This window comes from Vigna angularis, chromosome 11, assembly GCF_016808095.1.
Source record: "Vigna angularis cultivar LongXiaoDou No.4 chromosome 11, ASM1680809v1, whole genome shotgun sequence".
Classification (NCBI taxonomy): domain Eukaryota; kingdom Viridiplantae; phylum Streptophyta; class Magnoliopsida; order Fabales; family Fabaceae; genus Vigna; species Vigna angularis.
The window spans coordinates 3,450,143-3,473,333 of NC_068980.1; the positions used below are offsets into that span (position 1 = coordinate 3,450,143).

At 32.1% G+C, this 23,191-nt stretch overlaps 4 protein-coding genes across 5 annotated transcripts; 2 read left to right on the forward strand and 2 right to left on the reverse strand.

Moving 5' to 3' along the window:
- The first annotated feature begins 6,925 nt into the window (after nt 1–6,925).
- LOC108333328 (uncharacterized protein C24B11.05) lies at nt 6,926–9,033 on the forward strand. The gene is made up of 9 exons (XM_017568740.2): nt 6,926–7,042; nt 7,144–7,225; nt 7,313–7,378; nt 7,463–7,560; nt 7,669–7,706; nt 7,816–7,903; nt 8,000–8,278; nt 8,444–8,509; nt 8,688–9,033. Exons 2-9 carry the CDS (start codon nt 7,165–7,167, stop codon nt 8,841–8,843), a joined length of 852 nt encoding a protein of 283 aa, XP_017424229.1. The 5' UTR covers nt 6,926–7,042; nt 7,144–7,164; the 3' UTR covers nt 8,844–9,033.
- A 627-nt stretch (nt 9,034–9,660) lies between these two features.
- LOC108333051 (uncharacterized) lies at nt 9,661–13,076 on the reverse strand. 2 transcript variants are annotated; one of them, XM_017568377.2, is made up of 12 exons: nt 12,986–13,076; nt 12,828–12,871; nt 12,457–12,531; nt 12,075–12,099; nt 11,933–11,965; nt 11,698–11,819; nt 11,458–11,588; nt 11,160–11,374; nt 10,823–11,070; nt 10,433–10,711; nt 10,064–10,342; nt 9,661–9,935 (listed from the first exon to the last, which is right to left on the reverse strand). In XM_017568377.2, exons 2-12 carry the CDS (start codon nt 12,828–12,830, stop codon nt 9,840–9,842), a joined length of 1,506 nt encoding a protein of 501 aa, XP_017423866.1. In that variant the 5' UTR covers nt 12,831–12,871; nt 12,986–13,076; the 3' UTR covers nt 9,661–9,839. The 2 variants fall into 2 exon arrangements, with proteins under 2 accessions (XP_017423866.1, XP_052727042.1); XM_052871082.1 differs by having other exon boundaries at nt 12,983–13,052.
- Nucleotides 13,077–14,931: 1,855 nt separating this feature from the next.
- Nucleotides 14,932–17,676, forward strand: LOC108333249 (uncharacterized). Its single transcript, XM_017568639.2, has 5 exons — nt 14,932–15,115; nt 15,276–15,379; nt 16,688–16,769; nt 16,874–16,959; nt 17,148–17,676. The coding sequence occupies exons 1-5, from the start codon at nt 15,074–15,076 to the stop codon at nt 17,398–17,400; spliced, it is 567 nt and encodes a 188-aa protein (XP_017424128.1). The 5' UTR covers nt 14,932–15,073; the 3' UTR covers nt 17,401–17,676.
- Nucleotides 17,677–18,916: 1,240 nt separating this feature from the next.
- On the reverse strand, nt 18,917–21,230 carry LOC108333953 (scarecrow-like protein 11). Its single transcript, XM_052871106.1, has 2 exons — nt 21,087–21,230; nt 18,917–20,981 (listed from the first exon to the last, which is right to left on the reverse strand). The coding sequence occupies exon 2, from the start codon at nt 20,944–20,946 to the stop codon at nt 19,003–19,005; it is 1,944 nt and encodes a 647-aa protein (XP_052727066.1). The 5' UTR covers nt 20,947–20,981; nt 21,087–21,230; the 3' UTR covers nt 18,917–19,002.
- Nucleotides 21,231–23,191: the final 1,961 nt, after the last annotated feature.

The following is a 23,191-nucleotide window of genomic DNA, read 5'->3' on the forward strand; positions in this document are numbered from 1 at the left end:
TTTGATGATCATGCATGTATGTGAAATTGAATTATTTGATGTTCGGTGATTTTGGGTGTGGACTGTTATATGCAATATTCTAGGTTTGGATGAAACTTGTGAAGTGGTTGAGAAGTTCTGCAAGTTTTGTAGAAAAACGATCGGTATAGAACGCTCGGTCTGGTCTTATATTTAGGCTTAGCGGTATTATGCTTCGTAGTGATAATTTGGTTATGTGTTGTTCGGTTTAATAGTAAGCGTTCGGTCTGAGTATAATTCTTCTTTATGTTTCCTAAACAGTTTAGTTAATGTATTCTATAATACGTAAAGTCATAGATGTTATCGTTATTTTTCATTAAAAATAAGTGTGGCGTATTGTATATGTATATTCCTTCATGTTTACTTAAGTTTAGTAATGCTTGGTCTTGGACCAAGCGTTCGGTCTCAGTAGCGCTCGCTCTTGATATAGTTTTCGGTTTTATACTATTCTTTATGATAGTACTAGCGCTCGGTCTTATACTAGCCATTATGCTAGTGATAGCGCTCGGTCATGTACTGTCTTGGTAGTGCTTGTTCTGTACTAGTGCTCGGTCTTGGTAGTGCTCAGTCTTGTACTAGCGCTCGTTCTTGGTAAGTGCTTGGTCTTGGACCAGCGCTCGTTCGATATAGTGCTCGGTTTTGTACTAAGTGTTTATGATAGTGTTAATAATCGGTATTATTGAGTTGTGTGATCTCTTATGAGCGCTCGTTCTCATACTAGTGCTCAATATCGTACTTGTACTAAGTTAATAGTGTTTGGTCTAAGACAATATTGTTCGTTTTAAATCATAAGTGCTTGATATAAATCCAAGTGTTCGACTCCTGCTTGAGTCTTATTCTCTAAATGATCGTTCGGTCATGTTCTCATATTGGGAGTGCTCTCCCGTTCGGTCTTGTTCATAGGTTATGTTGATCTTTCACGTTCGGTTGTGTTTAAAGGTGGGGTTATTGTTGTACTGTTAGGTGTGATATTTATTTAAAGATGTGATGGATGAGAAAGTATGATGTGAAAATTATATATGGATCTAAAAGAGAATTCCAAGGAGGAATGTCTCAGTGATTGGTTGTAATGTGGTAAAAGTATGAATAGGGAAAGCTTAGTATTGGCGTTCATCCTGAAATTCTAATGGTCACTGAGTCTCAAGTAGAGAATGATGATGCATGCGGTGAAAATAGCAGGAGACCCTAGCCTGGGCAGTATGTATTACCTTGACCTAAGGTGAGGTATAACGGGTTAACCTCGTGTGGCAAGCTCAAGGGTTTTTCCATGCTGCGGTAATACTGATGGTTTTCCAGATTACCACCCACAAGTGCACGAACGACCATAGCTCATATTCATACTAGTCCGGACAGTCAGTGTAAAGTGGGCGGTTATAACATGTTTTATGATTTCTGTATATGTATAATTGTATTATGTGGGTATCTGAATTGTATGTTAACATAATTAATTAAATTACACTAGCTTACCCTTATGTCCTGTTTTGTCATGTATTCTTGTTCGTTCGTCCTTGTCATTGCGATGATCACCCTGTGGGTGGGAGCAGAAGGAGAAGAGTTGCTGGAAGAAGCACTGGAAGAGGTGGAAGTGAAGACTGAACCTTAGGATCGTTCGGTATAAGTATTTTGTAAACCGTTCGTTCTAGTGGTAGCCATTGTACAGTTTTATCTCCCTGCTATTATGTAAGGTCGTTCGGCCATAACCGTACGTCCTATCTTTTGTAAGAACTGATCTGAAGTATTATGAATGTGATGTTCCAATTATATGGTTCTACACTGTATTTTTGGGATGTTACATTATTTTTTTTATCACTTATTTAAAATTATATAATTTTTAATTTTTTCTTTCTAATTGAAACTCTATATTTTTATCACTTCCATAAAATAACATTAAAATAATTATAAGAAGTGAATGTTAACATAATTAAAAAATAATAATGCTAACATAATTAAAAAAATTGATTGTAAAATGTTTCAATTAAACAAAATACTTAATTAATAATCTGATTCTTATATTTAAAAAAAATGAGACAATGTGTCAATCAGAAGAATACTTAATTTAATAATTTGGTGTTATATTTAAAGTTATATGATTTCTATATTTATTTACTCTATTAAAATTATTAATTATTTTATTTAAATGACTGTGAAAATGTACCAATCAAATAAAATATAAACTAAAAAATACTTAATTAAAAATTTGATTCTTATATTTAAAGTTATAAAATTTTTATATATTCTTTTACTCATTTGATTTTTTTTTAAGTAAAAAATGAAGATAGTATAGTCTCTTTCAACAAATCAAATCAAGACTAACAAATATCTGTGTTTATATTTGAAAATGGATTTATAGGCGGGAATTTGAATATATTTTAAAAAAAAGTAAAAATGAAATTATTTGGATGGAAAAAAAATGTAATTTTAGTGAATTTAAGATGAAAATTTATATATAATGTGATGGGTATAATATATTAAAAAAATATTTTAATGGATAGAATTAGATAATTATCAGTTTATTCTTTTTGAAGATATATGAAATATAAATTTAAATATGAATAGTTAAAATTATATTTAAAGTTATAAAATTTTTATATATTTTTTTACTCATTTGTTTTTTTTTAAGTAAAAAATGAAGATAGTGTAGTCTCTTTCAACAAATCAAATCAAGACTAACAAATATCTGTGTTTATATTTGAAAATGGATTTATAGACGTGAATTTGAGTATATTTTAAAAAAAAGTAAAAATGAAATTATTTGGATTGCGAAAAAAATGCAATTTTAGTGAATTTAAGATGAAAATTTATATATAATGTGATGTGTGTAATATATTAAAAAAATATTTTAATAGATAGAATTAGATAATCATCATTTTATTCTTGTTGAAGATATATGAAATATAAATTTAAATATGAATAGTGAAAATTATATTAAAATAAAATTGAACTTATTATTTATAATTATAAAAAATTAAAATTAAAAAGAATGAAATTAAAATTAAAATAAATTTGTAAGAATAAAATTATATCCTTAAAGATATATGTGATATAAATTTAAATGTGAATAGTGAAAAATCTATTAAAATAAAATTGAAATTGTTATTTATAGTTATAAAAATTTAAATTAAGAAAATGAAAATAAAATTAAAATAAATTTGTAAGAATAAAATTACAATGTTAACATTATAATTGTAAAAATAATTAAGTTTTATTGTTAGAGTTATTACAAAATTATGTTATATATAGGTTTAAACCTTGGATTGTTTTGAAATCTCGGTAATCAGATTTTAAATAGTTTTAATTGGATCATTGATTAAAAAAATGTGTAACAGATAAATCGAAATTGTTAACATTGTTAAATGATTAACGACCCTGTATAATAAACATAGTGACATGGACTTTTTTTATTAGGTGGAATTTAATTTTGATCATTTACAAAGTTTAGAAGAGGGAAGAAAGATTTCAATTGAAACAGAAGGGATTTTGATAGAGTTAGGGATTTTGTTATTTGCTTTTGTTTTCTTGTATTATAAAAGACACTCCCAGATGAATTACAATGTACCACCACCGAGAATAAAGAAAAAAAAACGGATCACGGAGTTTGAAAAAGAGAATCGATTATCTGACTGTGATGAGAAAGGATGATTGATTTCATGTATGTATTTCTGGTTGTGATGAGAAAGGAAAATACGTGAGAGAATCGATTCCACACTTCATCTTCGTCACTTCTTTCGTTCTAAAGCTTTCTCGTGTCCTAGTAATCCATCACTTACCTCACCAATAGCAGGTTGACAACTGTTTCAAACCACACAAACCATCTCTCTTCACATTTTTTACCAAGTTAACCATAAATACATTAACATCACTAGAAAAAACAAATTTAGGAGATAATTTACTGTGTCGTCGTCTTACATAATTGAAAATCAATTATTCTTGAATCGTTTAAAGAAAATGCTAACAAAAAAGAGACTATAATTTTCAATATAAAAATATATATAAATGTATAGAAACTAAATTAATAATTAATATAAATATCAAGTTACTAAGTAAACCGTAGTTACCCATTTGATTAAAATACAAAAATTATTTATTTTCTAACTTGCATGAATTATGAAGATAAAATTGATGTGTTAGCAACAGTACAAGAGAATGACACGGAGAAACTAGCCGTTTAAGGTTGTACAAAATGAGGAAACTTTCAGCTATGTATAAATAGAAATCCCATCACCAGGGAAGTTAAACAAGCTACCCAGGGGGCTTCGTGGTGCATGTTCTGTACAAACCCAACCATAGTAACAGACAACAGAGTCTAGAAGGAAAAGTATTATATATTTACACCAGTCACATATAACAACATTAGCTTTTCCACAATACAAAACACAACCCCAAAAAAACAGTTGGATTTGGAAGATAACTAGAGAAGAGTGTCAGTTAAAAGCAGTTGTAGTTGGAAGCATAATAGAGAAGAGCTGATCGAGATCAGGCGGGTGGAAGTAACCATTTTTAGGTGGCGCTCTTTTCTTCCCAAAAGAAAAAGGCTTTTTCTTTGGGGGCGGTGGGGGCGCCGACGCCGCCGGTATACGGCAGTCCAAGCGGTTGGGAGTGGAACAACGGGCGGCGGCGTGAGTTTCTTCCTCTGCAAGGACGGCGGCACTGTTCATATTGGTGATGATATTACAAGTGTGTTTGATAAGAGGGAATGGAACAAGTGGAAGATGAGTAGTGAGTGGTTTTTGGTTTATTTATAGTTATATAATTTATTAATGTGTATAGGAAGGAAGAGAGGGTAATTTTGAAAATTGAAAAAGTGATGAATTTATGGTAGGGTGTTCCAGAAGACGCTAGGAGTAGTTTTGTGTGTGTGGTTGTGGAAGAGACACGTGGCAACACTCTCTAACACGTGGCGTTAATAAATAGATGAAAGAAGGATTTGCATTTTGCAGGAGCGCGCCTGCTCTTTTCACTTCACCGCCTCCTCTCTGCTGCACTTTCTATGTTATGACAACCACACAAGAATGTTGGACAATATATTTTTGTTTAGTGGATTAATTAAAGGAGTAAAAATAAAAGGAAGAAAATTCTTAAGTAGGGAAAATTATAAATCCTCCAAAATTTAGATCAAATACAAAATGATAAGTCTGTTTGTACTGATTTTTAATTAAGGTAGAGTATTAAAAAATTATTTGTTATGCTATTAATTTAGTTCATCACAGTTCTTTAAACCTCTATTTTAGATCCACTTATTTACTTTGGAAGTTGGGAAGAGAGTGAAAAAAAGGTACTTTTCATATTTGGTTTTGTAGGTTTGAATAAAAAAAAAGTAGAAAAAGAACGAGGAGAAAGGGAGATATACAGGGAGAACCAAAAGTTTATTAGGAACAAGTAAAACTTTTCAAATTGGTTCTTCTTAAAAACTACAAATATTTATAGTAAAATAATAATTTCAAGAAAAATAAGATTAAACACTTAATGGATCTTGAAATATACATATTGCAGAATGCGATGCTTTACTAGAGATGGATTAAGGCTAAATCCTACAACTTAAGTAAAACTTGAAACACATCTGCTTAATAATTAAAGAAGACTTTTTTCTTAAAAGAGAGATCATTGTATCAATTTCGTTCTTATAATTTAAATTCCCTTATCATATTCTAATTATTAAATTAATTACATACTTTCAGCACATAATTTTAATATTTTTTCAATTATATATATACACATAATGTGTGGCTGATTCAAATAATCACATGGAAGATTACAAAGAGCACCTGTAAAAGAGTCTCACAAAAGAATAAAAGGAATTTCAAACTATATATATCTAGCCAAAAATATTGTAACGCATAAGAATATTACATTATGAAAAAAACATAAAAAATAATAAAATTATCCGTACATATATGGCCTTTTTCAAACTTCTTTTGCATATAAAGTTTCATCGTGTTAACTGTGAGAGACAAGTATGAAATTGGATGAAATATACTTTTTTTTATGCATATAACATATACAGATTAAGAAAAGTATTTAAATAGTATATTGTGCTCTAACTATTTATATAGATAGTGTGTTTTTTTTTCGTGTTAAAATTTGGTCTTTGGAAAATCAAATTCGAATATGTAATTAGGAGAAAATTGGTTGAAAAATAAGTAACAATTCAATTTTCGGGTAACGGAATTCTAAACTGTAATTTAAAAGAAATTTGTTGAAAATAATAAGTTATGACTTAGTATTTCGAAAACTGAATTTTTATTTTCATGATTTAAAAAAACCAAAAAGTTAAAAAAGAAAATATCTACTACTAACATATTTTGATGTGAAATAAATTATGTTGATAACGTGAATATTTCAGTTTGATATTTAAATTTATATCTATATATTCAAGCGTTGCTTTGGGCTTTTAAATCTCTTTATTTATTACAGTTTAATAAAAGAATAATGATATTTTCACACTATTTTAGTTCATGTTGATATTTATTATTATTGTAAAATAATTTTTGACCAATCACATAATCATAAATAGAATTAAAATATTGTTAAATATCATTATTTTTGATAAAATTATAAGTACTTAAAAAAACAGAAGAATCACCGACAAATCTAAAATGCTCCCAACAACTTGGGCAGTGTTTTTATGAAGCGTTTGCGCAATGAGTTAAGTAAAAACAAAACTAATTATTATTATTATTATTATTATTATTATTATTATTATTATTATTATAATTATAGAGTTAAGAAGAGAGCCGAAAGTCGAAACCTGCGTAAAGTAAAGATGAAAGGGTGGAATGCATGTTAAACTTGAAGACAGAAACGTGTCATCATGGTAATGGACAACGTGGTACATGTCATAAATGTTCCCAACATCTTTGAGTTTTCTGTTACTTTTATAGTTTTCCTTCCTTTATACATTAACCTTTCAACACAATCACCATTATTCACGTCACAAATCGCTTTCACTTGACGCATTTTATTTCTTTCCCTTTCCACCCTTTCTTCTCTACTATCCGCTTCTTCTTGCCATACAATTTCTAACGCAGTAAGCGAGTGTGCTGAACCGTACAATACCAAGATTTTCTTCACATTTTAGTTTAGCGTTAGTTTAACATACTGCAAAATGGTTCCTTCTTTTGCGTGCAGTTGAGCCTGCCAGAGTCTGAAATGGAGAACGGGGATCAGTTCCAGGGGATTTCCAATGCGAAATACGATTGTCTTTTATTTGGTAAGCCTTGACTATTTTTGGTGACTTTCCCACTCGTAAATGCAGGCTTCGTTATTTGCCATGGTGATATTGATGACTTAATTTCAGATCTTGATGATACCCTTTATCCTTTGAGTTCTGGAATGGCTGAGCACGTGAAGAAAAATATCCAGGGTAGTGACTTCACCGAATTGAATGTGTCATCACTCTAATGTGTGTGGATTTCGCTGAATTTCTTTATTTCAATGGGTTGTACAGAGTACATGCTTCAAAAGCTTGGGATACCAGAGGCTAAAGTTCCTGAATTGTGCTTTTCCTTATACAAGACTTATGGTACAACCATGGCTGGTCTCAAGGTATAAGTAATTGCACTTTTATTGTTTGTTAAAAGGCATTTTTACTTGTTTATTTAGATGTGATGCTAACGAATCAATCCCAATCATTGTGTCTTTCTCTTTCACCAGGCTATTGGCTATGACTTTGACTATGATGACTTTCATAGGTAACTGTCTCTACATATCTGACATTTGTTCCATTTTTGAAATTTTTTTGTAGTAGTTAGAAATCATGTGAAATATAATAAGCACCGAGAACTATTTTGTGTTGAGCAGCTTTGTTCATGGGAGATTGCCATATGATATACTGAAACCTGACCCTGTTCTGAGGGGAGTTTTGCTGAGCTTGCCTATTAGAAAAATTGTGAGTTTCTTTGTTCTTATTTAATAATGAACAAAATAGGATCTGATTCATAAATATATCTTCAGCATAATGTTGCTATCATATTTTTTTTTCAAGATTTTTACGAACTCAGACGAGGCCCATGCTAGTAGAGTGCTTCGCAGGCTTGGATTGGAGGATTGTTTTGAAAGAGTTATATGCTTTGAGACCCTGAATTCCTCCAATGAAGATGGCAGTGAACGTAAACCAAGTTCCACAGGGGTTTTTGATTTTTATGAATACATTCATAGTCCTGATTCTGATGTAGTGCTTCCACGGACCCCGGTTGTATGTAAACCCTCTCAAGATGCATTTGAAAAGGTTTTCAGTATAGCAGATATAGACCCTCGAAGGACAGTAAGATCACCAATCCTTCTTTGCTCATTTCTTTTCCCTTCTCTCTGTAATCCTAATTTGACCTTTGCTTTGTGTCTGTTGTATCCAAGAATACCACTTATCAGTTTTTTAATGATATGTATTTTCTTACAAACTAAATTATGTAACTTTGTTTTGCTTTTCCAGTTATTCTTTGATGACAGTCTCCGCAATTTACAAACGGGCAAATCCGTAGGCCTTCACACAGTCTTGGTCAGTAGCATAACACTAGTCATAGAATAGAACATTAGTTTTTTTTTTTCTTTCTTTCTGGTGTTAGTGATTTCAAACGGCATATAGTAGCCTCACAAAACCATCATGAATACTCATGAACATTTTATAGGAAGCCTATACAGTTGTGAATTATCTAACGTGACATGCATGCATGCAGGTGGGAAATTCTGTTAGAACTACGGGAGTGGATCATGCCTTAGAGAGCATCCATAATATGAAAGAGGCATTTCCAGAACTGTGGGAAAGCGATGAGAAGCCTGAAAGTGTGGAGTGTTCTAGAAAGATTTCGATTGAGACATCAGTAGTAGCTTAACTTATACTTCCAAGTTATGATAACTTATGGTGTCTGGTAGTGTAATGTGGTTTGATGTTGATTAATGTTGTTGCAGAATTTTATATGTTTATTTCAAACAATAGGCAAAGGTAGTATGTTTTGAAGACAGACGAAAACTCCCAGAACCATGCTTCAATTATAATCTGCGTGCAACCCTTAACGCCAAAAATCCATAAATTACATATATGTGTCATTAATATCCACACAGAAATGCTAAGAATAGACAAATTCTTGTGAATACACTTTGCAATTGTTTGAATTTGTATTTAATAATTTTTTTTTTACATTTTACAAATTTTAAACGTGTGTTAAGAATGCATAATGTATGTTAATACTACTTCTATTGATGTCGAACTTAACCGGTTGATTAAACAAAACTCTTACGAAAAAAATGATCGGTTTTAACTTTCAATTTATTTATTTTTTATCTTGGCTTATTGGGTTAAATTTTATAGTTCTTCACTTTCTTTGTCTATCGGTTTTAATCAGATGGCTGGGACTATGAAGTTAAAACATGACTGCTGTCTGTGCTTCTCTCACAATTTTCTTAGCGCATTGTTAGCATCTTATGTTTTGCAGGATACATTATCTCCATTACTGTTTTATACAAATTCCCTTCAACTAAATTCTTCCCTCCAAAGCTGTATGGGTGGCTTCTCAAATCATATGAGGGCATCGTATAATTTAAGGAACGGTTTGCATAAAAAAACATAAAAGGCGTGCTGATAAGAAAATAAGAGGCCTATAGCATTAAATACTACCAGTAGCAGATAGGAAATGACGAATATCGGCAAAATAAATCAAATAAGAATTCAAAATTTTTTGGAGTAATTTCTTGTTCCATGATTACATCTGATATTTACATATATAGCATGAAAAGCATATATCAGAGTGGAATATGGAAGCTTAGCCAATGTTGGTTCAACCAATATTCCGTATATCAAAAGAAAACAAGAGAAAATTAGACAATAAAGATCAATCCATTAACGTATGCTTCTTTCCAGTGAAAGGCTTGAACTTTAGCTGTTCTTCCTTTTGGGATTTCTCTTGACTTTTGTTTCCTGGATTAAACTAAAAGCAAAGAAAAATTGGTTAGATGAACTTCTGAAGGGAAAATGCATACAAAAATCATGTAAACAAATTATAAATTTTTTATGCCATTTCTGTCTATCAATAAAATTGCTACTGCTGAGAACTACCTTAGGTGTTGCTTGAAAGCTAGACGTAGTTACATTGGATCCAAACACAAGATTTTCAGAAGATCTACATGACGCAGTATTTGTTGGCTTAGAATCAGAATTCTTCATTTCTTTGTCAGTTTCTTTGTGCTTTAGCTTTGGACGGGATGTTTCTTCAACTGTTCGTGTTGAGGCTTTACCACCCAAACGTCTTCCCATTCCAGAGAACGGAATGAAAGGCTTGTATTTTGGATCTTCTTCCTCTAGAAATTTCTCTTGCCATTTGTTTTCATGAGAAGTCTAAAAACAAAGAAAAATTGGTTCAATGGAATCATAGAATTTTTACGGCATTTCTTTGTCCCTCCGTAAATTACTACTGCTAAGAATTACCTTAGATGTTGCTTGACAGCTAGATGAAGCTGCATTTATCCCACACACAAGCTTTCCAGAAGCCATACGAGACGCAATATTTACTGGCTTAGAATCAGAATCCTTCATTTCTTTGTCAGTTTCTTTCTGATGTAATTCAGGAAAGGATGCTACTTCAACTGGGTGTGCTGAGGTTTTACCACCCAAACGTCTTCCAGAACCAGAAAAGGGAATGAAAGGTTTGAATTTTGGATCTCCCTCCTCCTGGGATTTGTCTTGACATTGACTTTCTTGAGAAACCTAAAATAAAATAAAATTGATTAGATGAACTTCTGAAAGGAATAAGAGTCTGAACTCCTATCATGTTAATGAAACGCGTCTATCCAGAAAATTCCTACCGCTAGAAACTACCTTAGGTGTTGCTTTATTGCTAGATGTAGTTGCATTTGACTTTAACACCAGCTTTCCCAAAGCTCCATGAGACGCAGTATTTGTTGGCTTAGCGTCTGAATTATTGATTTCTTTGTGATATTGTTTCTGCTTTAACTCCGGAAGGGATGTTTGTTCAACTGGTTCTAACGAGGCTTTACCATCCAAGCGTCTTGAAAAACCAGAAAATGAATTGAACCGGGCAATCTTTTTTGGCGGCTCATCTTCAACTGAAATGCCAAGAATATAATCATAAACTGCGAATGAAGCTTTTTACTAAATAAAAATGAGCAAATTCAAAAGAGCATAGAATGCCAACCCTTTGGTCTTCTCCTGTCAACTTTGGCTTGTTTCTTAGGTTCTTTATAATCAAGTGGCGGAGCAAAATCAACTTCACAGTCAGTTTCAATTATACTGACTGCAGGAGAGGGTCGAGTTCCAACAACGTCAATGTAATACTTCTTCTTGTTGTATTGAACCATTATAGTGTCCCCAGTTGTTAAGCATGAGTAACTCCTCAGTGAAGTCTCTAAGCTGTGAATAATCAAGAGAAAGAAAGAGCATATCAATTGACACATTACCAAAGGCATATCTAGATGTTGCAAAAGAATACTAACATGGCTTTTGGATTGTAGATATCTAAAAAATCCTTTGTGTGAGGCTGCAGCTTCACATAAGTTGCTTTTGTAAGGTTGGTGTTTTTCACATATAAAAGGTCTCCCTCTTGGAGGAGCATATTTTCCATCATCTGACAACAAAAACAAAAGAATATCATAAACTGTAAACAAATGAGAAAAAATTCAATGAGCAGAAATGACACAGAAAATACAATCAACAAAAGAAGAGGTATCACCTACCCAGTATGGTATATATATGATCCCTTCATCAGCTACGAATTCTAGCACCCCACAATGTGTAACTCTTTCAGCAGAAGGATTAATAAGTTGAAATAACATAGGGTACTCTATGTGCAAAGATGCTGAGAAACAAAACCAGTGGAAGTCGTGATATATATTTAGATGAATAAGCAAGTAATTTAGCAGGCAGGAAAAAATGAATCAAATAGTTGAAATCAGACAAACATTCACTCACCGAGGCGATCAAGGGCTGAGGGAGGCATGATAACTGAAGGAAGCGATAATTGTCATAAGAAAACTTATAGGGATACTTAAGTTACGAAAGTTCTATACATGTTTAGAATCAAAGAAGTAAAATATAAGTTGTTGGTACATACTTTTATCACCCTTTTCCAGATGTGACTGCAAAGAATCAAGAAATTATGGAATCAGATTAATATTTTGAATCACGTGCACATTTAAATATATATTTTTTTTAAATAGAGCTATATCAATGCACGTGAAAAAATCACCAATGTCACTCACAACCCGGTAAAGTAAGCAATCTACAGCCAGCGGCCACAGACCAATTGGGCACTGGATGATTAACACAAGCACAAGTACAAACCATAAAGGATACGTTGATCATTGTGAATAGAAAAGTTCTAACAATTGAGGAAAGAAAACGGAAGCTTCAAATTTGAAAATTTTCTCTCTGGCAACTATCACAAGAAAATTACAGGCATCGTAGACCGCCAGAGGCCGAATCAGTGATCGTACCTTGTCGATGAAGGAGACAGGATAACAGCGATAATACTGTTCAAAGGTTCCACATCGATCATTTCCGTAATACGCCTGCAATTTTTTCAAAGCAAAAAGAAGAAAAGAAAAAGTTAACATACGAAGTACGACAATGAAAATTATCGACAATTATTTGATCAAAGAAAGAAAAAGGTCGGCACTTAGACCATTAAGTTCCAAGGCACGCAATTTGGAAGACTCGATCAAGGATAAAGAGTGATCACTGATAAAGTTCAAGATTAAAAAGAAACCATTTCCTAATTGATTCAAATTTACAATTTCTGTCATTAACATTGTTGATTGCAGAGTCAAGAACACAAAGAATAAACAAAAGTAGTGGGTCAACGTACCATAGATTTCGAGGACTTGAAGACAACTTGAAGTCTGCGTGTGCCTGAAGTTAACAAAGAAATAAGCAAACACAAACAAATACCAATAATCACGATCCAGTTCAACGAAAAATGTGATCGGATGAAAAATTTTGCAACTTGCAGAAAGTTACAACAACCTGCGATGAATGACGAGAAAAAATACAAGGAAAGTTGCGTGGGGAACTCCGAGTGTTATTACACCTCATACATGCTTCAGAAGAACACGGACACGGCATTTTATAGGTTAGGACTAGGAATGCTTCGGGTTTGCTGTGAGCAATATCTATCTTTTGGGCCGGATCGAAGCCAAATAGTAAATTTGGGCCGGCCCGTTTGAGGCGGGCTTTTCTTCATATACCGAACTAATTCTCTCTGCACCCCGCGTTTTGCTGTCATTGGTTCCAAGCATGTAAATGGGATTGGGTGGAGGAAGAGGAAGAGTGATTGAACAGTGAAAGACCATAATATTATTTTAAAAATTAAATATTTTTTTCAGTTTCAAACTATTATGAAAAATTATATTTCATTTTTAAATTAAATTATAAAATATTCAGTCTTTATATTTTATCATTTCTAATAAATAACATGTATAATATTTTTCGTATGATAAATAGAGTTTCATAATAAATTAAAATAACTAAAATATATTTTTTGTGTAATATTTATTTTAATCACTCTACAATATTTTTTTTCTTATCTTAGTCACTTGATTTAGTATTTCAGTAAGGGAATAAAAGCCATGGAAATCCAATTATGTTGTTATAAAGATAAACACAATTGGTTAAAAAGTTAATAAACTTCCCAACCTAACAAAGCTACTACACCTAAAGAAACAAATAAAAGTTAATAAAAAAATGAAAGTAAAATAACATACTACTTATTATCACTATTAAAGATTTAATAATTTCGGAATTTAATACACAAGAATTTATAATTATCAAATAAAGTCTAAAAAGGAAAATAATGTTATATATTTACATCAGTCTATCATTATTAGTATTTTTTCTAACGTTAAAAGTCCAAAAAGAAAAACAACAGATTTGTATAGGTGCAGGTATTTTTTTTCCTTTTTCTGATGACAATAAAGAGTGAAAAAAATAGTAATTATTAAAATTATAAAAATTATATAAGGAAAACAGTTACAAAAATAAATCATTTTATTCATTTCTAAGATTTTTATTTTGGATAAGAGAAAATAAAGGTAATGACGTTTAAAAAGGAAATAAGTAATAAAAGATACATACAAATATTAATCAGGGAATATAAATAATAATAAAATAATAGTAAATTTTGTGCATAAATAAAGTAACAAGAAAATTAATTTCCTTTATTATCGGTCTTTATTATTGGTATACATTATTTTGAATGGATATAAGTAAAAAAGCAATACTAAAACTTATATCAAAATTATAAAAGATCCGTCTAAAAACACATATATAAAATTATATAGATAATACAATTAATAAAACAAAGTTAGTTGAGTTTGAATGAGAAAAATAATAAAAAATATAAACAAAAAAGTAATTACAAAAGGAATAAAATCTTTGAATATTGATAGTATAGACAAAGATTAATTAAGTTTAAAAACGGAAAATAATAAAAGTGTGTGCTTAAAAACAGTTACAAAATTATAACACAAACATATATATATATATATATATATATATATATATATATATATATATATATATATATATACATATATATATATATATACATATATATATATATATGGGTTTTCAAGAGAAATAAAAATGAGTATTAGTTGAAATCTGGTAGAGATCAGGCGGGAAAGTAACTATTGTTGGATCTTTCTTTTTTCCTCCAAAAAGAAAAAGACATTTTCTTTGGGGCGCCAGCACCGCCGTATACGGCAGTCTCAACGGTTGCGGGTGGAACAACGGGCGTTGGTGCCTACCTCTGCAAGAACGCCACCATTGTCAATATTGTTCAAGAAATTAAAAGTAAATTTAACAAGAAAGAATGGAACAAGTGGAAGATGAATAGTGAGATGCGGGGGTGCAAAAAGTAAAAGTTTATATATTTTGTTTTCAAAAGCCCTATTAGTCTTCTTATCAGATATTCTTGAAGGCTTTAATCTGAAACAAGAAAAAAACACAACTCTTTCAAATTGGAGAAGCTAGGTTAACTTTGCGGTGTGGTCGCGGTGGTGGACTTTAGAGGAGGAGGAATAGATAAATCTGAAAGGGGAAGTTGAAAGCGCAATGGCGAGGCGAGAGCTTTCGAGCACGTTGAAGAACTTGAAGGTAAAGAATTTAAAGGGAACGCTATCGTTTCTCTTTGTCGTTTTCGTTGATTTTCATTACTTGTTTATGAGATTTTACCTTCGATTGTTCGATTCAGTATTAGATATGAAAGTTTAGGGTCTAATGATGCTTCCCTTGTATCTGTTTCGATGTTGGGTAGTTCATGCAAAGGGCGGCTGTGAGGGAGGAGAAAACCAAGAGAGAAGAAGATATCAAACCGGATGTCAGTATTATTACTACTCCTACAACAGTGACTAGAAAGTGGTATTTTTCTTACCTAAATTCAAATAATTTGTAGGGATTGAGTTTTGGGATTGCCTATCATCGAGGCTGATTTTTGTTTTTGTTGAAATTATGATGTTGGAAGTTAGGCATTTGTTTTTCTCTCAAAAACCATTTATAATTACCTAGTCCTTCTCTATGAAGGGCTTAACCCTTTTGGTTGGACAATTAAATGGTTTTGAAAGTTGACTTTCCCCATAGCAATTACTTGTGATGTAACAGCCAGTATTACTTAAAGGCTTGCAACTCAAAGTTGAGACTTTACTTTTATTTTTTATTTTGTTATGGATTATGGAATGAGTTTGTTTTGTTAATGCTTATAGAAAGAGTGCCCAGATCATCATTGACTAACGAATAAGGCCTTGTAAAACAGGAGCTGGTGTGTTGTGTTGTCATTCCCGGGTAGACAATCACTTTTCTAATATTTTCTTTATGAATATTAGAAAAGTAGCTCAAAATAATGTTAAAAACGGAAAAGTAGCTCAAAATCCATGCGCTAATCATAACTATCTGATATTAAATAATATGGTGTTTAGTTCCCTCTGACATAAGCAATTTGTGAAGGGATATGGTGGTGCCATAGACTGCAATTGCTTGTTTATACAATAGTGAATTTTTGGCCTATCACCATCATCTGCCATTGATGACCTTGATATGGTTCTGATACAACTATATTCACTTTCTCTATATCCTTTAAGCTATAGTAAGTATATAGAGCCAATACTTATTTAGAATAGACATGGACTGGGGAAATTTCTGACATATTCATCTAGAAAAGAGTATATTCTAATATGGGATAGGAGAGGTATGTAAATGTAACTATGGTCTTTTATTATGACTATAAGTTTATTTTTTACCATCCACTGATGGTTGCATAATAAGAATATTATTTTAAAATCTCATCTAATTTATGTATGTTAATCTTTGACCATTTTTATGATGACATATAATGTTCAATATTATTTGTCGGTTTAAAATACCTTTCTCTATTATGTTTGTGTGATTGATTGTGTTTATTAAAGCTTTACTCTATCATACGCATATTGTATTAAGTATCTTGGTATCATAGAGGTGTATCTAGTGTTGTTTCACATATAAACTGTACAATTTAGGTTGATCTTTCTGTACTTTACTCCATAAAATAGCTAGGTATAAAATTGTCTGCCAAAATTTTCCTTTTACTTTGGTTTATAATTGCTTCTTATCTGTAGTTGCTGTCTTCACCAGCTCAATTATTTCTTTTACCTTAAATTTTACATTTAACTTGACTGGCTTTCTACGCTTGTGTAGTGTTGTTATAATGGAAGGTGATCCTCATCCTGGAGCACTTAAAGGTCGAATGTCATTTCAAAGTTTTAATCCTTCTGTTGATGTGAGTTTGAATATCAAATTTCAAAGTTGTTTCTTTATTTACCTTGTTGATCTAGATGTGCTATGTCTTTTTGATTTTCTAATTCCAAGGCTGTACGATTTTAGAAATTAAATGAGGAAGAAGCAAGATTACGTCAGCCAGCAGCTGAAACTACTGTTTCTAGAAATCAAAATGCAAGCGTCTCTGTCAGGTGGGTTTCTTTGCCTAAACTCCATGTGGATTTTATGAATTTTTACCCAACATGGATCCAAAGGTTATCTGTTTATGTTTTAGTGTCTATTGTCCCTAACGGCTCAATCGTTTTTAATGGATAACTATTGAAATTATTTCCTCAGATTATCACTCAATTTTAATTTGGTTCTGGTTATCTTGTTTCAGAGAAAATAATTTTTCAGTTGAAAGTCCAGAAAGTGTCAACGTTAACAAAAAGAACGTGGAGGTTAACGGCAATGTTAAAAGGAAACAATCTGAAGTAGTTAGTGAAGCACAATATCCTAACAAATCACCAAAGAGTGATCATGATGATAAGAAATCATTGCCAAGCTCTAGTTTGGGCACTTTTAAAAAACCTGGTGGAGATAAGCTGGACTGGAATGTTCTTAGACCATCAAGTGTCAATCAAAGTAGATGAGTGTTGTCGATTATTTGATAGCATACAAATTATGCTAGGTTTGGTTATGTTTCTGGCTTGGGCATTTAACAATTTCTTTTTAAGATTAAGGATTTAACCTGCCCATATAGATGGAATACTTTTAGATGAAGGGACAAATCGTGGGTGTTTTTTTTTGTATTATTGTAATTTATGAAACAAATAGTCCGTTGGAAATGAGCTTTTAGCTATTAAATATGTTGTGACATTAAAATGTAAGTGGTTACAAGTGAATTTATTATTTCATTTTTTCTGAAACCTTACAATTTTGAGCTTTCCTGTCTTTCCTTTTTTCTTTAATATGAAATTGAATGCTGTGAACATCTATGAGGAGATTTGAGTTTCCTTCGAAAATGATAATTCAGACATGATACATTTGTGAACCTTGTGAAGAAAATACGGTGACCCGTGAGAAGTTGAGAGTGATGTGGCAATTATAATTGGCATCGGTGGATGTAAGCATTCGCCAGATTGGACTCTAGCACTAGTACTTAATTTGTGGCAGCTCCACACATTTTATTGAGGGCCTTTTGAAATGTCGATCATCTTTCTCTGACTTTAAAATATAATTGGACAGTGATATTGATGATAATTTTTTCAAGATCCCCCGATTTCTCTAGATGCCCTTGATCATAGTAATCAAAGGAAAAATATTATGTTCCCATGATCTCAAAGTTAAACAAACACCATAATCTTAATGAATAGATTCTGGAGTTCTTTTCATTATATATTTTGATTTTCCTACCCTTGGTTTAGGTCATTCAGCATATTTAAATTTACATAAATGATAGATTGATACATAAATTTTTTATATTTATTTGATATTATTTTTTACTTTTTTAAAAAGTATAAAAGTTTATTTTTTAATCATCATTGTTAAATGAATGTAAATATACGTAATCTTATCATTAAATCTACATATGAATATAGTGCTTTAGAATATTGTGCTTCAGATTGGGGGCTGCGAAGTTTTCTGTACAGACTTTACCTGCCTTTGCAATTGAACTGAAATTAGTTATACAATTTTTGTGTTTGTTGGTGTGTTACTTTCTTAAAAAATAATCTTGTACATGCTATTTTGATTAAATGAGGATTATGATGCAGGGATCAAACAAAATTTGTACAAGCTTGCCAGAAGATTTGGCAAATTGTTCTAAATTGTCTAAGCAAGATATGAAGGTAGAACCAGTAGCAGAATATTAATCGACAGCAAACATCTCCTTAAACCTTTAAAAAGCAATGGTTTTATTAACCAAACCCTTTTGAGATATCCCTATCTAATTAAATAGGATATCTATATGTAATCCTTAATTGAGAGTATTGTCTGCTATGGTTTGTTACTACGATTTCCCCGTCATGGTGTCCTTTCTATTTTTTTCTCCTTCTGTCTTTTACTGTCAATAGTAAACTGTGCTTCATTAAGAAAAGAAATGACATGCCATGACAGCTAGGAAGTGAATTGAATAGCAATATATAAAATGCAAACACAAACGGAGAAAGAAGTTGCAAAGAGTAGTTTATTCCATTTTCTTTAACCGACATAGGAATAGATTTACTAGTTACAAAACATTTTCTGAACATTTCTCAAGCAGGAGTCCAAGCAGAAATGGCATTCAGAATTCGCCCTTTCCATCCCTGCAAAAGCCACTTCCCATCCTCAGCCACCACAAAATCTTTGTGATATTCCTTCTTCACCATTTGTTTCGCATAATTCACCAGCTGAGGATCAAAAGTAACTTGTTTGAACCCAGCTCTCAGGTTCCTAACCTGCCACTGCTTGTAAGTCTCAGGTCTCTCAACTCTCTCTGCACCCTCACACGCTATAACATTGATGGCATCCCTTCCAAGCAGCCCTTTCTCAAACATCAACCTTTGCGAATCTTCACGTGGCACATTAACCTCAAACATATCAAACAGTGATGAGAAGTGGTACAGCGCTTCCCTGAACCGTGTCAAGAAAAAAGGAGCACTATAAGTGCCATTGACCACCCCATGGAGGAAAATGTTTGGATTGATCTTCCTAATCAACTTTAACACAGCATCTCTTGGACTGTTCACTGCCACAGTTTCATCAGGCAGGTTCTTCAGCCGGTAGAAACAGCTAACAACGGTGACTTCATTTCTGTCTATCTTGAGATCTGCAAGTTTTATAGTCTCCCATTTCTGTGCAAGGCAGTTGTACTCAAAAGGGACATTGAACTTCTTGCAGTAGTTTGCCAAACGCCGCCCTGTCTCCTCAACCCTTTCCGCAGGCCGAAATCCTGGCCGAGGAAGATCAATTCCTGTTATACGCAGCCTTGGAGGACCACCATCTCTTTCTGACAGCCTCTTGATAAGGCAGGGCCACTGAAAACCATAGCAAATGCCAAAGTCAATAACGTGAACACTGCTCTCATTTTCCACAAGACTAATGACTGTCCTGGTTGTCAAATAATTTGACATCCTTTGCAAAGGAGAGGATGTGACAAATAGTTTGTAAGCTTTCAACATATCAGCAGCAGTTGCTACTTCTAGTGGCACGTATGATGGGGTCCCAGCAGCCAACCTTATCTCAAGGCCCTTGGCAAAGTAATAAGCCAATCGCTGGAGTCCATCCCCAAAAGGTGAAGAGTGTTGATTAATCTGGCCGAGTAAGTCATTTGCATTCCTTTGGTCAAAGCTTGCCACTGCTTGTGCACATTGAGTTAGAAGGGTCCATAAATCTACCGCTGTACCTGCTTTGGTGGACCCCTTCTTTGAACGTGAGCGTGCTCCCTTTCCATTGGACCCTCCTAAATCAACACCCTGTGATGGTTCAGAAGAACATCCACTTCTTCCAATTTGATAAAGCAGCACCTCATCTAAGATCTCTGGTGACTCTGACTCGCCAGAAAAGACCGCTGAAACCTTGGCGCCTCTTCTTCCATCTTGTTCAAGACCAGCATCATCATCCAGCTCATGGCTTCTCTTTTCTCTGGATGCTGAAGTTGAACGACCCTCTTCCACCATAAACGGCTTCGTATGAGACTGAAAGAGATTCCAGGTTCCATCACGAACCCTAAATGCATCAACTACATCTGGGGAATAAACTAGATGGGTTTGCTGTGGTAAGAAAGAAGAGTCAAATTCACCTACGCCATGGACCAAGTCACAGTCACATGAATTATCAGTGACGCAGCTGCCATTGCTCTCAAAACTAACAGTGCGACCAAAATTTTCATCAGAATCTGCGATGCCAATGCTTTCACCACTGGAAGAAGGGTGGCTGTGATGGACAAGGACATCAAGGAATGACTTTTCAGCAGCCTGGAGTCGCAAACATTCCTGCAACATGCAAGGTTTGTTTAACAGGTCGTCTTCCTCGTCCATGAGGATGTCGCTTATGTATCTCAGGATGTTGTTGGAGTACTTTGTCGATTCTCCACTTGAGCTTGTACCCGAAGAAGAAGATGAATCATCTAACTCAATCCCCTCCGTCACTTGGTTCTGATCCGAAAACACAGAGATAGTACCCCCAATATTTTGCACAAGAGAATTGGTGGAAAGCATGTTGAACTCCACCAAAAAATGAATTCTAGAAGTATCTGAAAATTAGCTAAAAATATCTGACTAGGAATCTAAGTGAAACTATGAAGTGAACTTAATACAGAAGAAGAAACAGGATCACATGAAGAAAGTGAGAAGAATACCGTAGGAATATTGGTGATAGATGATAAGAAAGGGTGAATCAGAGTAAAAAGATAATTATGGTATAGACTGTGATGAATCTAAACCAACCCTAGTAAACTCAAAATTTTCTGTAGCAGAAGTGTAACCGACACTGTTGAATGATGTATGTTTGAACTTTCTTATATAGAATTTATTTGTTTATAGAATGATGCATTATGTCTGTAGAAAGGAAGCTTCAAGGAAGGAGTGAAAGACGGTCAAAGCCGCCAAGCACCTTTTGTTACTATTTTTAATGCAGACTACTATTTCTCCCTTGCGTTATAAGATAAACTTAAGATTAAACATTAATTATAATGATTTAGTATGATTAGCTTCACATGAAATTTTTACACTGTTGCAACTTTCTATACATATAAAAAAATTCAAGATTATTTATATATATATATATATATATATATATATAGACATAAATTAGAAATTGAAAAAAATGAAATTCTACACAATTCATGAAGGCAGAATAGCAAAACTACCATGTATAAAGACATTATTAGAATTATCCCAACAACTACTATTACTGATTCAGTAATATTATATGTTATTGAGTAATTTAATATAGTATATTATTATATTACAACTATAATAATTAAGAAATACCTTTGTTCTTTTTTTCAAAAAGCGAAATAGATCTTAATCATAGTCGTAACAAATAATAATAGAAAAAAATGGTAAAATTAAATTAATAAGTATCTCTCTTTATATTTATGTATAATAATCTGTACTTCTTAAATCATATCTAATAATCAAATTTAATTTTTTTAATAATTTTCCAAATTAAGTTTTATGATTAAATGCTCAGACATAAGTTTCAACTTAAAAAATGCAAAATATAGCGAGTAATAGGGTAAAAAGAAAATCAAAACTATAAAATGTACTTTGAAAGAGGTAAAAGGTAATAAACATGACAAAAAAAATTGAAAATTGAAATATTATAGTAATAATATTAAAAGAGCATCATTAAATAAAAACTAAAAATTACGAAAAAAGAACATGAGCAAACAAAATATTAGATGTTTTGTTTTGTTGTAGTCAGTTACGGCCCAAGCGTTAAGGTGTTTTCTTGTAGAAGTGTATTTAACAAATAAAAAAAACTCACACGTATCATATGCGATGCAGTCAGAAGTGCACGTGTGGGAAACTTGATCCCCAAGTCATCCAACAAAGAATTTTTTTTAAAAGAGATAAACAACAACAAAAAGTGTAATAACATACTATAAAATAAAAAGAGAAAAAAAATAAAGATATAAGTGATCTGGATTGGATGATTTAATATAAATTTTGACCAAATCCAAATAAATTTAATTATATTATTTTTTATTTAAAATCCCAGTTAAATTAAATTAAATTATAAATAATGCTTATAATATATACATCATAGTAAAATTATTTTTTAATTATTTAGAGGGATTGGGTCAATTTTAATATAAAATTAAAAATCATGAACGTAATACTAACTAAATTCTAATTGGATGAACTACATAGACTTAATCCAATTCAACGATTCAACCTAAACTACAAAAATATAATTAAGTTGGTTTGTATTTTACAAGTTAGTAGAACCGAAATAAACTCCTAAAAAGTTTAGCTTAAATAGTTGTAAGATTATATTGAATAAACAAATATCCGTTTAGATTTTATTTTAAGTACAAAACAAGTATTTTTTTTAGAAAAAAATATATTTAATAATTTAAATATAAATACCTAATAAAACACAATGAATGATTAAATAACAAACTTACTTAAACACTATAATATTTTTAACATATATATTCTATACATTTTTAACACAGCAGCAAGGAAAAAAAAGAGTAGAAAAGTCTGCTTAAATAAACATTCAACCTCACACATGTCCGAAACAGTTTTCAATGCTTGATTGTTCAACATTGGTTATTGTAAAAACTATTAGTGGTTGGTTATCAAGTCTCTGTCACCCACACGGGAGATAAGTGCACTTATGTTATCAAGTCTCCATTCTATGAATATAGGGTTCAAATAAAATATAAAAAAAAAAAACAAATAAACAAAGTACTGGTCAAATGTATACACGGTCAAATGCTAGTGAATCCTT